We start from the raw sequence: 14833 nt of genomic DNA on the forward strand, positions 1-14833 counted from the left end.
AATATGTACTCATACACTGGGCACTTAACTGTTTCTTCTGCTTTTAATTGAACTAATCAATTAACTCAGAGGATGCCTTTATGTGGATTAGGAAAATGCTCCTCCCTCACCATGGCAAAAATAACGGGAATTTTTTTGCAGCATAGACACTCCTTCCATTGGATAGCCAAAGCCAAATTATTCCTGTCCTGGGCTCTAGACCTGAAAAGTGGTAGCCCTATGGTCAATAATCTCACTTGATTTTCTCCCAAATAATTTTTTCAACATCTGCATGAAGTGAACATAAAAATATTAAGATGTCTGAATAGTTATGGGAGACAAACACAAGTATTAGGCAGGAAATTGGGTCAGCCGGGCACTTGGATATGTGTGTTGAAAGAAGAGGATTCCAGGGTGCCTGGGTGGTTCACTCAGTTAAGCGTCTGACTTCAGCTCAGGTCATGATCTCATGGTTCATGGGTTCGAGACCCATGTTGGGCTCTGTGCTGACAGCTCAGAGCCTGCAGCCTGCTTCGGATTCTGTCTCCCCGTCTCTTCTAGCCCACTTGCACTCTGTCTCTCTCTCTCTCTCTAAAAAATAAATAAACTTAAAAAAAAATTTTTTTTAAAGAAGAGAATTCCAATCATTTAAAAAGAAGTGGACACCAGAGATTGTATAGAATCATTTGCTAGAGTCTAAAATTGAAGTGTATCTTGGTGTCTTGTAATTTACAGTATCATGGTATATATGCAACTTTATAGTCGTTTTAAAGACTTCTTGATTCTTAGAAACATACAAACTACAAAGACTGAATCATGAAGAAACAGAAATTCTGAACAGATCAATTACTAGTAAGGAGATGGGCTCAATAATCAAAAATCTCCCAACAGACAAAAGCCCAGGACCAGATGGCTTCACTGGTGAATTTTACCAAACATTTAAAGAATTAATAAATAGAATCCTTCTCAAACACTTCAAAAAAAAAAATTCCTGAATTATGTAAGTAAGGTAGGTTAGGAATCTCAAAGAAGGTGAATTAACTGTTTATACTTTCTACAACAGAAACAATAGCTAATACTTCTTAAGTGCCTATTATGGACCAGGCAGAAAAAGCAATTGAGGAATAGAAAGTTGCCCAGGGCCACACAGCTCATAAGTGGCACAGCCACGATTGAAATCCCTGCAATGTGACTCTAGAGTGTCACCGCCCTGCTGTGGTGCATTCACCATTAGCAATTTGTTTTTTGTTTTTGTTTTTGTTTTTGTTTTTTAATTTATTTTTGAGACAGAGCACAAGTCGGGGAGGGGTAGAGAGAGGAGACACAGAATCCAAAGCAGGCTCTAGGCTCCGAGCAAGCATTCAGCACAGAGCCCGATGCGGAGCTCGAACCCACAAACTGCGAGATCATGACCTGCGTCGAAGTCGGTCACCCAACCGACTGACCCACCCAGGTGCCCCTGAAGATGGGACTTTCTATGGAATGACCAAAACACACGGTTTGTCATCTGTGTAATAGTATGTACAGCATAAGGGCTTTTTGGTTACAAAAAAGAAAAAGATGGTAAATAATTATACTCATTTGCTATGTTGCTATGTATGCTTTTAAAAAACCAGATATACAAGATTGCAATGATTATGGGGGAGAAATGGGTATTACCCATTCAAAGGAAGGAAAGTTTGTGGCCTGAAGAGAAGAGCTATTTTTTGTCCACATAGCCCAGTACTGACCTGCTCAGTAACGACTGGGGAAATGTCGCTATTTCCTACTGGTGGGTGCTGGGCAGCAAGCCAGACGGTGAGGAAGGCAAGAATGCTGATCCAAACCGATGACACAGTGGAGCTTCCACTGCAGCTGGTGCCAGCCTCCCGACCCCGACTGCTCTTAGCAGAGGCCAAGATGCCACAAGCACGCAGAGTCAAACCACACCTCTGGGCAGAGAAAGATTAAAAACAAAAAAGAAAAAAAAGGCACAAAAGAGATGGATCTGTTATTTAATTGGGTTCTTTGTAAGAAATTTAGAACACCAATTTGTGAGGGTAAACTCCATTCGTGAGAGCAAACACAGAGCAGAGGTAGCCCTGAAGCTGAGAAACGGCTTTGATTTTTGGCAGAATTTGCGAGTCCACAGCTTTCTGATCAACCTTGCGCTGCTCTGTAATCTCATATTTCTCTTTCTCCGTGTCGAAGATCTCACCTTCCTGGTGTCTGGGCTTACGCAGCTTCTTCTTCTTAAAGTAAGCATCAGTGAGGTGTTTGGGGATTTTCACATTGCTGATATCAATTTTGGTGGAGGTTGCAATGACAAATTTCTGGTGTGTTCTACGCAGAGGAACTCGATTAAGGGACAGAGTTCCAGTCACAAGTAGCAAGCCACTGCTCAGTTGCTTCAGGAAAACCACTCTCTTGCCTCTGTGGCGCCCAGTGAGGATGATCAAAATGGTCCCAGGAGTGATGCTAGCTCGCAGTTTCCTCACATGCTGACTAAAAGGTTTTTTGCCGTGGCTCAACAGCTTCCGAGGCACATCTTCAGTAGGATAATACCTAGGCATTTTGCGAAGTTTAACCACTCGGGTACCACCATTCTTGTCACCACCAACTGGTTTTGTGACAGTAGCAAGAACCTTCTCCTTTTTCTTTTCAATCCTGGATTTAGCTGCTGAATACTTCCTCTTGTACATGGCCTTTCTCGAATACATAGCCGATCGGGAATATCTGCCAATTCCTCTGACTAGGACAGGGTTTCGGCTGCAGTGGGGCTTCCCCTTCTTTGGCGTCTTAGCCTTGAGGTTACCCTTCTTAACCTTGCCACCAGCATCAGCCTTCTTGGCTTCAGGTTTCTTCTCCTTAGCATCCGGCTTCTCAGCTTTTTCGCCCGCCATCTTGCAAGATGGGAAAGAGAACTAAGATAAGATCACCAGCATTAGCAATTTGGCAAAAGAAACAGGTTTTGTCCTTTTGTTTCATTTTAATCTCATTATCATGCAGATGTCATTTCAAAGTATCATTTTTTCAATTCTCAGTGTTTTAAGTTATGCTGAAACCTCAACACCTTACAAACGACAGAGAAGTTTTTATCAATTAAGGCGATCTTTTCTGCCCTGTCTCCTCCTGCCTTATATCAGCTAAGCTGAGCAGAGGAATTGCCGGTACCTGGTAAGGCAGACGCCCAGCGCAGATGCACTCTTGAACCGAAACTGTATCTCACAGGTTACATTTACTCGTCCATACCATAGAAGAAAGTATACAACATAACAGGCTGAGATTTCTTTTCTTGCATCTGACTCAGGGTTAACCATGGGTAATTAGGGGAAAAAATATTACACTATTTTCAAAATAGAGAAACCAAAGGGACTGGAATTGCCTTTACAACGTACAACACTGCTGCTCAGCATGAATCTCAGACTGTTAGAATAAAGAAATTAAATCCATCAAATAATTCATGTTTAAAAGTTGCTTCAAGAAGAAATTGGGTGAAGGGCACAACGGATCTCTCTGTATTATCTTTGCAACTTCCTGTAAAGCTGTAATTATTCCAAAATAATTTTTTTTTAAGTTCCTTCAGTATGGGAAATGGACTTTTAACCTTGGAAAGAATTACTGTTAATTCTTGAAGTTAGCAGAAGATTAAGGAAAGGGATGTCTGTAGTCAGACCTTTGTCTTTTTTCACAAGTATTTGGTGTCCGTCATCGGAGGGTCCCTTCTTCCAAATCCGTGGCAGCAGTTAAAAAAAGGGATAGAGGGGCACCTGGGTGGCTCAGTTGGTTAAGCGCCCGACTTCAGCTCAGGTCACGATCTCGCAGTCCGTGAGTTCCAGCCCCGCGTCGGGCTCTGTGCTGACAGCTCAGAGCCTGGAGCCTGCTTCGGCTTCTGTGTCTCCCTCTGTCTCTGTCCCTCCCAAGCTCATGCTCTGTCTCTCTCTGTCTCAAAAATAAATAATTTAAAAAAATTATTTTAAAAAAGGGATAGAATGTTCCATCAAAAACCCTTTCCAACTTTCCTCCCTTTTCCAACTCAAGACTTGAAGTCAGAAGCAGTAATCAAAGAGTAGCAACTACATGTTTTGTTTTAATTTATGTTTTTCCTAATGATAGAAATAATACATGTTAATTACAAAAAGATGATAAATATTAAGAGTCATAAATTAAAATCTCCCACAATTTAAAAATGAAAAATACTGTTGATACTTTTATATATTTCTTTACCTTTTTTCCTTTCCTATGTAAATAGTTTTTTATAAAATTTGGATCATACTTCATTTTTATTTGGAGAGTTTATCTTTACATTTAGCATGCTATGAACTTCTCCCAAGTCAAAAATAAGATTTTACTGGCTGCATATTATTCTGTTATGCAGCCACATCATAATCTAGCTCATCATTTCATTATTATGTGGAATATCTAAGTTATTTATAAGTTTTCACTAATATAGCTAAAGGCACATAAAAAATTTTCATTCCTGGGGCGCCTGCATGGCGCAGTCGGTTAAGCGTCTGACTTTTGATCTCAGCTCAGGTCATGATATCACAGGTTGTGAGTTCGAGCCCCATATCGGGCTCTGCACTGATGGCATGGAACCTGTTTGGGATTCTGTCTCTCTTTCTGCCCCTCCCCAGCTTGTACTCTCTCTCTCTCTCTCTCTCTCAAAATAAAAAAATAAACTTAAAAAAATTTTTTTTAATTTTCATTCATTAATCTTTCTGTGCATCTTTGATTATGTATTTTACATAAATTCTCGGAATGAGCATCATTGAGTCAAAGAGGTTTAGTGTTCTTAAACATATTGCCAGATTGCCCTGCAGAAAGGGTATACTAACAAACATCCACCTGAATTTGAAATTCTGCTAGCAATGGTCTCTCCATTTGACTTCCTCACAGTCTATTTCATCTATCCAACCGACAGCTCTTTCATGTGAGACTAATGCAAGCTCACCCAAAGGCCAGGTATAGTGACTAGGAAAGAACTTCCAGTTAATAGGCTGCCATTCCTCAGCCTCAGCATAGTGCAAGTGAAAAAGAAGCCATCACTTATAGAACCTTCTTGCAATCATATTACATTAGTATGTTTTTGCATTTTACAAGCCCATGTTAGTCTAAATTGTTAATGGACACTAAAGAATCTCAAATGACTAAGACTGAGGTGGAAAAAGAGGGAAAAAATGATTTCCTAGTGTTAAGGATCTTAGAATCCTTAACATGAACAAAGGACTTTATTCATCAGTGCTTCTCAAACTTTAATGTACTTAGAAAATACCGGGATCTTTTTTTAAACTGAGGTACAATGGACATACCTTACATTAGTTTCAGGTGTACAACATAATGATTCAATATTTGTATATAAGTCTAGTTACCATCCATCACTATACATAGTTACATAATTGCTTTTCTTGTGATGAGAACTTTTAATATCTATTCTTTTAGCAACTTTCAAATATGCAACATGGTGTTATTGACTACAATTGCCACGCTGTACATTATACCTGAATGACTTATTTATTTTGTAACTGGAAGCTTGTAACTTTTAATCCATTTCTCCAACCACCTACCCCTTTCTCTGCCAATTTGTTCTATCTATGAGGTTGGTTTATTTGTTTGTTTGTTTCTCTTTTAAGATTCTACATATAGGTGAGACTATGAAGTATCTGTCTTTCTCTGTCTGATTCATTTCACTTAGCATAGGGTCCTCAGGGTCCACTCATATTGTTGCAGATGGCAAAATCTCTTTCCTTTTTATGGCTGAATAATATTCCACTGTGTATATATACCACATCTTCTTTAACCATTCATCTACTGATAGACACTTAGGTTGTTTCCACATCTTGGCTATTGTAAATAATGCTGCAATAAACACAGAGGTGCATATATCTTCTCAAGTTATTGTTTTCATTTTCTTTCAACAAATACCCAGAAGTAGAATTGCTGGTAGTTCTATTTTTAATTTTTTGAGGAACCTCCATACTGTTTTCCATTGTGGCTGCATCAATTTACATTCCCACCAACAGTACACAAGTGGTTCCTTTTTTCCACATCCTCATCAACACTTACTATTTCTTGTCTTTTTGATAGTCATTCTAACAGATGTGAGATGATTTCTCATTGTGGTTTTGATTTAACATTTCCCTGATGATTCGTGATGTTGAATACATTTTTTGAAAGTTTATTTACTTATTTTGAGAGTGAAAGTGAGAGGGAGCATGCACAGGGTGGGGGTAGAGAGAGAGAGGGAGAAAGAGAATCCCAAGCAGGCTCCACACTCAGCATGGAGCTCCATGAGGGCTCAATCTCACAACCGTGAGATCATGACCTGAGCTGAAATCAAGAGTCTGATGCTTCACCAACTCAGGCGCCCCAAGTACATTTTCATTTACCTGTTGGCCATCTATATATCTTCTCTGGAAAAACGTGTATTCAGATCTGTTGCCCATTTTTCAATCAAGTAGTTTGGAGGGTTTTTTGTATTAGGTTTTGTGATTACTTTATGTATTTTGTATATTAACCCCTTATCAGATATATGATTTGTAAATATTTTCTCCTATCAGTAAGTTGCCTTTTCATTTTATTTGTGGTTTCTTAATATCTTTTTGCTTATTTTCATAATATTTATTTAAGTAATCTCTAATTGCCCCACCCAATGTGGGGCTTGACCCCAAGATCAAGAGTCCCATGCTCTTCTGACTGAGCCAATAAGGTGCCCCACTAGGTATCTCTTTAAAATGTAGATTCTGGGGCACCTGGGTGGCTCAGTTGGTTAAACGTCCGACTTCAGCTCAGGTCATGATCTCGCGGTCCGTGAGTTCGAGCCCCGCGGCGGGCTCTGTGCTGACAGCTCAGAGCCTGGAGCCTGTTTCAAATTCTGTGTCTCCCTCTCTCTCTGACCTTCCCCCATTCATGCTCTGTCTCTCTCTGTCTCAAAAATAAATAAACATTAAAATAAATAAATAAATAAAATGTAGATTCTACTCTGTAAGTTGCGGGTCAGGGTCTGTGATTCTGAATGTATAACAAACTCCACAGACCACTTTGAGTAACAATATTACTAATGTGCACATTAATTCTTTTCCCCTCCTGCAGAAGTAATGACAAATTTATTTCAGGAAATTGTCCTCGAAAAATATGATAAATTTCTTCTGTTTTGGAAGGCAAAATAGCCAATCTCCCACCATATGCTGGGATGACACTGTTTCTTTTCAATGTTTTATTTCTGAAAGACATAGTACAGGATGGACAGCTTTAGAGAGAAGTGAGCTTGACTTCTATTTGATTTCCAGGGGCTTTGTTGCTTTGAGTGACTAGAGATATTGCTCCCTGACTCGGTGAATATACTATCCACTATTAAAACTCCTTAAAGAAACTGAAGAAAAAAAAAAATCTCTTCTTCTGCTCTTTCTTTTCTCAGTTAAACTCCTTTAACTCATCATTTTTTGGCAATTCTTACACTTTCAGTACAAGCTTTCTGTCTCTTTTTATTCATTGGCCTCTGTTTACTCCGTTCCAACTTGATTACTTTTTTGCTATTTACAAGTGAGATTGGGTTAGGTAGAAAGAATCTTCTTTTTACTTATAATAACTCAATGCATGAGAAAGGGGAAGTGAATCAATTTTTTTATATAGATTAAAAAAAAATAATAAAAAAGCTCAGAAAGGTAGGTTACTTGTCCAAAGTCACACAGCCCATAAATGAGAGGCATTATCTGAACTTAGAGTTTTCCAACCTCATAGCTCACATTCTTTCAAGCATACCAGGCTTACTCTCAAATCAGAGAGATAAAACAATTCCACAGGTTATTATAATTTAACCCAAAGTTAAGTTGGGTTATTATTATTATATTATTATAATTTAACCCAAAGTTAAGTTGGGCAGTAGTGATGTAAGTACCCAAGAGTGGTATAAACAAGGTGCTGCAAAGATCAGAATCAAGGAAAGATTTTTTTCAATTGGGAGGGTCAGGCATGGCTTTGTGCATGGGTCTCTGTACGAGATGAGGCATTCTAGTTGGTGAGAAAGCACGAGAAAAATGGGAAATCCCAGGACCTATTCTCAGAAGTAGGAAGAGCCAAGTTTCAATGGAAAATACCATAGAGACAAAGCTGGAAAGGACAGGTTAGGGCCAGATAATGGAAGGTTACACATACCAGGTGAGGCAGGAGCATATAATTCAGTAAACAACCTGAAATTGTTGTAGATTCTTATCCAAGAAGTTACTTAAGCAGAGCTGAACTTTAGGAAAATAAATTTGACAATAGGATATTAGATGGATTAGGGCAGTAAAAGTCAGAAAACTCTGTTTGGTTCCACAAAGGACACAAAGATGGTTCAGACTTGGTTTATATAAGACTCTATATAAGACTCTTCTCACACAATCACTTTTTATACAAACAACTTCAAAAGGGGCAGAATTTAATAACTGCCATTAGAATGTACAAAATGCTATGTGATCTGTAGGATGAGGAAGAAAAAGATGTGGAAAGTTATTATGTTTTCAGTCGGTCCAGGGTAGATTTTTAGGCAATCATTGTCAATGAGGAAAACAAAACAAAACAAATAGGTCTGATTTCTTGGAAAACATTTCAATTGGGGACATTTAAAACTTCCTTGAAATGTATATTTCAGCTGATATGTGGACCTAACCAATTAGCACACCATTCCCAAACCAAGCAGTTTCTTCCAACTACTAATATTTAAAGTCATTTAAAAAAATTGTATATTATTTAGATGTGCAGAAAGGCAAAGTTAGGGTTTGGTTTTTAACATAAAAGAGAAAAGAACAAATCTACAGTAAGTTTTATTTTTAGAGCTACTGCTTTATCAACTAAACCAAGATGAAACAGTTACTCATTAGATGACAAAGTTCTTTTTTTTTTTTCTCCTTAAATTCATTTCTGAGTTAATACAAATCTGACTCATTGTCACCAAAGAAGAGGAACCTTCTTGCAGAGATTTGTGCAGCTGCCCCACTGGTCAGTCTCTACAGAAAATATACTTACCTTTGAGCAATGCTAATCATGCAAATGCTAGTTAATTGAATTCTGGGTTTGATTGTAACGAAATCAGATTTTTAAAAAAAATTTTTTTAATGTTTATTTATTTCTGAGACAGAGCGAGACAGAGCATAAGCGGGGGAGGGGCAGAGAGAGAGGGAGATACAGAATCAGAAGCAGACTCTGAGGTCAGCACAGAGCCCGACACGGGGCTCGAACTCACAAACCATGGGATCATGACCTGAGCCGAAGTCGGTCGCTCAACCGACTGAGCCACCCAGGTGCCCCCGAAATCAGATTTTTTTAAAAAAAATTAGTAAGTTGGACTAGAATTTTCTTTGAAAAAAAAATGAGATTTAAAAAATGAGGCAATCAATCTTGTTACTTGAGGAGATGCCAATTCCAAAACACTGACTCATCTGCAGTGAGAAAGTCCGTGAAATTCTCAAAAGTAATATGGAGCAGTACAAACATCAGTAATAAGCAGTAATGCCACTTTGCAGGAAAGGTAGGATCAATGTCATTCTTATTCAAAGCTTTTAAGCTAGGAAATCTATCTGACGGGTGGGATAAGAGCTCAAGTTTATTTCAGTTAAAGCAAAACAGGAAGAGCAATAAGTAGCTAATCCTGATAAGGGAGGGCCAAAAAGGAGTAGCAAAGAAGTTGATGTTCCCAAATTGAAAGAATTTGTGAAGTCTCTGGGATTTGGGTAAGTGTTGGGGCAAGTTGGATGAGGGTGGAGTGGTTAAATTCTCCACCTGCCAGGTTTTTATTTATGAGCTACAACTGAAGGGAGAGAAAAACTTCTGAGGCATTCATTAGCCAGAAGTTTTGCTCTGATTTATTCAGAAGGAAATGGAATATTCAAAATGAAACCTAAGTGAAAGCAGTTGTGTTACTGCTTGGAGGGGAGGCTCCTAAAAGAAGGGACAGGAACACACCCAAGAATTAAGCCAGAAAGTTCTGGCCCCTATGTCAACGCCTGCCATTTATTAGATGTTTGATTGGAAACAGGAGGGTCTCAGAGGCTAGGGTATTGCAGAAGGAGGGGCATGTTTAGAAGCTACATTTCCATAACATCTGCATAAACCTTTTGTTTTAGATTGTAAAGTTACCAGAGTAGCTTTAAGGGCTGTTGGAGATGGGGATAAGGGAGGGGTAAGAAGCATGGCCACCCTCTGGTGCTGCCTCAGGACCTTGGGGAAGATTCTACTGTCTGAGCCTCCTTTGCAAGAGGAGAATAACATTTCCTCATAAATTGGTTATGATAGTAAATAAGGTAAACAATGTGAAGTGCTAGCTCCTGAATACTCAGTAAATGTATATAAACCTAAAAGATATCAAAGAGGAAATACTGCATTATGTCTGTTCCAAAGACAATTGTTTCTATTGGGAAAAGTCTTACCTCTGCCTTGTTCCTAGAGCACTTTAGACATTTATTTTCAATATTTTGTTCCAGTTGTTGCTATTCCCCCCCCCCCCCATAGGTAAAGAGGAGAAAAGCAATTTTGTTTAAACCATCAGTACCCTGCTAATATTCTGTCTCAAATCAAAGGGCTGGGCTTTCCCACAGAGCACTTAGAAACAGGTAATGATATCACACCCATTAGTGCACTCAGCACATGCTATGAGAACAGAAGCTGGCTTTTGCCCAGTAGCTTTCTCCCATGCTTGGTCCCTGAGGAGAGAGAATTGCTCCAGAAGCCCTTATTAGCAGCAGTCATTAGGATGACAAAATGTTAGAGCAGCCCCCTTGCCCTTCCCCACATTAAGAACTAAAATGAGGGGTGTCTGGGTGGCTCAGTCAGTTGAGCGTCCGACTAGCTCAGGTCATGATCTCACACTCTGTGAATTTGAGCCCCACGTCGGACTCTGTGCTGACAGCTAAGAGCCTGGAACCCACTTCAGATTCTGTGTCTTCCCCCTCTCTCTGCCCCTCCCCTTCTCATGTTCTGTCTCTCTCTGTCTCAAAAATAAATAAAAACATTTGAAAAAATTTTTAAAGAACTAAAATGACATCAGAAAGAAAAGTAAGCTGTAAAGGTAGTTTAGTGTTCATATGTTACCTCAGAGTGAAGGGAAAGTGTAAAAACTATTCCAAGCCTAAGAACTTGTGCCTTACTTCCACCCCCCCACTTGACCACCTCACCTGCCAGGAGAAGAGTGCAGTTTCTAGAAGCATTGATGTTGACTGAAGCATGTTGTTAGCCTGATTCTATTCATTCCCAAATAGCTATGGAGATATCTTTTCATCTGATAACTCATTACTTACAAATGAATGAATGAATGATGCTCCCAGTGCCCTCCCCTTAGCACTCTCTTTCCTTCCTTCCTTCCTTCCTTCCTTCCTCCTTCCTTCCTTCCTCCTTCCTTCCTTCTTCCTTCCTTTCTTCCTTCCTTTCTTCCTTCCTTCCTTCCTTCCTTCCTTCCTTCCTTCCTTCATTGAAAAAGAATAATGGATTCCTACTATGTGCAGGTGCTAAGACTATGGATATAGTGATAAGGTCTGAGTCCTCTAAGAATGAGATTTTTGGCATAAAATAGTCATGCAATTGCAAACCTCTAGATCATACAAAATAATATGTTATGTTCTAGACACAGTAATTATGGGCATAATTATACAAGAAGGAAGCTATGTAAATGTGACTTGAATACATCATACACTTGACCTGAACTGAATTTGCTATCATTAACAGTTTCACTTGATTTCCTTAGAATTTATAAGCGCTGGTGGAAACATGGTTTGGATATCCTGGTCTACTTAGAGAAGACGGGTAAGGAAGTTTGAACTCATACCTCCACTCCTTTTTTCTCTTAAATATTCCTTGGAGCAAGCAAGCAAGTTCAAAGTCATTCCCTTACTCTTAGAGATTAGTTCTAAAGTACAGGTTCATTAATGTTTGTTGTTACTGATACTAGGAATGATGTTTCTACCGCTAACTAAAAATGTTTAGAGCAATAATTGATTTATGGAATTTCTTTTCAACTTTTTTTTTTTAACCTCCTAAAGTCCAGGCAAAGTGACTTAGTATTAAACCAAAGCAATTGTTTCCAACAGAATATTATTAATGTTGTTAAATTATTCTTTCTCAGCTTCTAGTGTTAAAGGGAAGTGACATATTGTTGACAGCTATCAGAACTCTTCATGCTTTAGCAGAAAGTCACTTGAAAAATTACCATATCATTAAACTCATATCTCAAAAATGTTTCAAAAATCTCTCCGAGAACTTCTAAGACAGACAGAGTATCGTTACTATATATTCATTCTTTGCCTTCCAGTGTTCAGACATTGGTTAAAGGCAGAATAGGTTTGGGGAAGGAAATGTCCTGAGGCAAATGCAGCATCAGGAAGAGAGATTAACCCCCTCTCTACTTTGGTTTCTCTCCCCTTTCCAAGGGAGGGGCACCCAATAGAATCTTTTGGAAAGTTGTTGGTCTCTATGAGTAAAGGAGCCCCATTCCGCAGCCAGATACCTGTCCACTCCTGGCTTTGCTGACCTTCCCAGGCAGGAGGGTCCTCTAAGAGCCTGGGAAGAGTGTTGGAGACAGAGTGCATAGCATTGCATAGTGGTACCCCAGGCAGAGAAGGGCAAGGACAGTCTCCTTCTATTTTTGGTTCTTGAAAGATACTGAAGGAAGGGTGGAAGACTCAGTCTGGGGAATAGCACTGAGAAAGATAAAAAGGCAAAGAACCTACTCTCTGAAGAGCAAAAGGACTGGATGGAGTGAAAAATAGAGTAGAGTAGTAAAAGATGGGCCTGGAGAGGTAGGTTGGAGCCAGATTAAGTAAGGCCTTGCATGCCAGGGCAAGGAAGGTATATTCCATTCAGTGAATAATTGGAACCATTGTACACTCTTTGAGCCAAAAAGGGATCTAATCAGTGTTGTGTTTCAGGAACATTAATTTGACAGAAATGCATGGAATGGATCAGGACAGGAAAAGGCAGGAGATAGCATGCATGTGTGACGCTGAACAAGATACAAAACAAACCACTATCAGGAGATACCACTCCACGCTTATTTGAATGGCAACATTTAAAAGAAATATAAACTGACAATATCAAGTGCTGGCAAGGACTCAAGAGCATCTGGAACTCCCATACATGGCTGGTGAGAATGAAAAATGAACGATCCACTCTGGAAAATGATTTTGCAGTCTAAGGTTAAGCATATACTAACCATATAACCCAACAATCCCACTCACAGTTACCTAGAGAAATGAAAACATGTTAATATAAAAGCCTGCACATTAATGTTTATAGACACTATTCATAATTGCCCCAAACTGGAAAACATCCTGAATATCCTTGAGTAGGTGAATGGGTAAACAAAGTGTTGTACCTTCATACCATGGAATACTATTCAGCAACGAGGAAGAACAACGCATTATAGTGAAATAAGTCAGTCTCAAAGTTTTCATACTGTATGATTCCATTTACATTATATAATGTATCTATATATTATATAATGTATGTGTGTGTGTGTATGTGTGTGTGTGTGTATATATATATATATATATATATATATATATATATATATATTTTTTTTTTTTTTTTTTTTTTTTTAAAGTAGGTTTCACACCCAACATGGAGCCCAATGCAGGGCTTGAATTCATGACCCTGAGGTCAAGACCTGACCTGAGATCAAGAGTAGGATGTTTAACTGAGCCACTCAGGCACCCCTACATAAACTCCTGAAAAGACAAAACTGTAGGCATGGAGGACAGATCAAAGATTGCTGGGAGTTAGGGGAGGGAGGTGAGCCACAAATAATAGTAATAACAACAACAACAATAATGGAAGTTTTTTGAGGGTGATGGAACTATTTTGCATACTGATTGTAGAGGTGGTTACATGAATCTGTACTTGTGTTTAAAATCATAGAGGGGCGCCTGGGTGGTTCAGTCGGTTAAGCATCTGACTTCGGCCCAGGTCATGATCTCACAGTTCGTGAACTCGAGCCCCGTGTCGGGCTCTGTGCTGACAGCATGGAGCCTGTAGCCGCTTCAGATTCTGTGTCTCCCTCTTTCTCTGCCCCTCCCCAGCTCGTGGTTGCACTCTGTCTCTGCCAAGAATAGATAAACTTTAAAAAAATAAAATAAAATAAAATAAAATCATAGAACTGTATACCAAAAGAAAGAGGCCAATTTTATAGTGTGATAATTTTAAAAATTAAAATTAAAACAAGAAAGCAATGCTAAACAAATTAACAAGAAAAGCAAGGTATTTTCCCTTGTTTGAAATATCTATCAGGCAGAGTATATTAGCATAAATAAACAAAGTCAATGCTAAATAGGAAGAAGGAATGGAAAAACAGATTCTTAGACTGTGAGACTCATAGATTAATCCAGGGTTAGCAAATATGCTTGTTTGTGGCCGACTATATTTCCAAAAATGGCTGCAACAATATGTGTCAGCCTACGTGCTTTTCTAGAACCTTGCTACTCCTCCATCAAGAGGTCTGTGTCCCTATCACTTCAATTTGAGATTGTGTACATCAAGAGAGTATTGAGAAAGCTGCAGTGTGTGCTTCCTGAAGCTAAGTCAGAGAAATGCTATGCTCTTTCTCCTGCTGCCTTAGAACACTTGCCCTTAGAACCCAGCCAGTGTATTGTGAGGACTTCCCAGTACGCCATGGAAAAGCTTATGTGAGAAGAATGGAGGCCTTTGTCCACAGCACAGGCTCATCTTCCAACCAGTAGCCAGTACCAACTTGCCAGCCTTATGAGAGCCATCTTGAAAATAAAATCAAACTAGGTAAACGGTCTAGAGCAGAGCAGAGTGTGTCTAGAGCAGAGTGTGTCAGCCAAGTCCTAAGTTGGCTATTCATGAGCAAAATAAATGATTGTTGTTGTTCTAATCCACTAAATTTTTG

The 14833-nt window shown here is 39.1% G+C and overlaps 1 protein-coding gene and 1 long non-coding RNA gene across 2 annotated transcripts; one reads left to right on the forward strand and one right to left on the reverse strand.

The window, feature by feature from the left end:
* Positions 1-1559: 1559 nt before the first annotated feature.
* On the reverse strand, positions 1560-2883 carry LOC109275165 (60S ribosomal protein L6-like). Its single transcript, XM_053903618.1, has one exon. The coding sequence runs from the start codon at positions 2859-2861 to the stop codon at positions 1998-2000; it is 864 nt and encodes a 287-aa protein (XP_053759593.1). The 5' UTR covers positions 2862-2883; the 3' UTR covers positions 1560-1997.
* Positions 2884-9402: 6519 nt separating this feature from the next.
* Positions 9403-13390, forward strand: LOC109275166 (uncharacterized). Its single transcript, XR_002083994.2, has 3 exons — positions 9403-9668; positions 11675-11733; positions 12855-13390. It is a non-coding gene; the product is annotated as an uncharacterized LOC109275166 (long non-coding RNA).
* Positions 13391-14833: the final 1443 nt, after the last annotated feature.

This window comes from Panthera pardus, unplaced genomic scaffold, assembly GCF_024362965.1.
Source record: "Panthera pardus isolate Hobbes unplaced genomic scaffold, ASM2436296v1 HiC_scaffold_16, whole genome shotgun sequence".
Lineage (NCBI taxonomy): Eukaryota > Metazoa > Chordata > Mammalia > Carnivora > Felidae > Panthera > Panthera pardus.

Bases quoted from the DNA above. Each gene is read 5' to 3' on its own strand.
- LOC109275165 (XM_053903618.1), bottom strand. From the start codon at position 2,861: ATGGCGGGCGAAAAAGCTGAGAAGCCGGATGCTAAGGAGAAGAAACCT.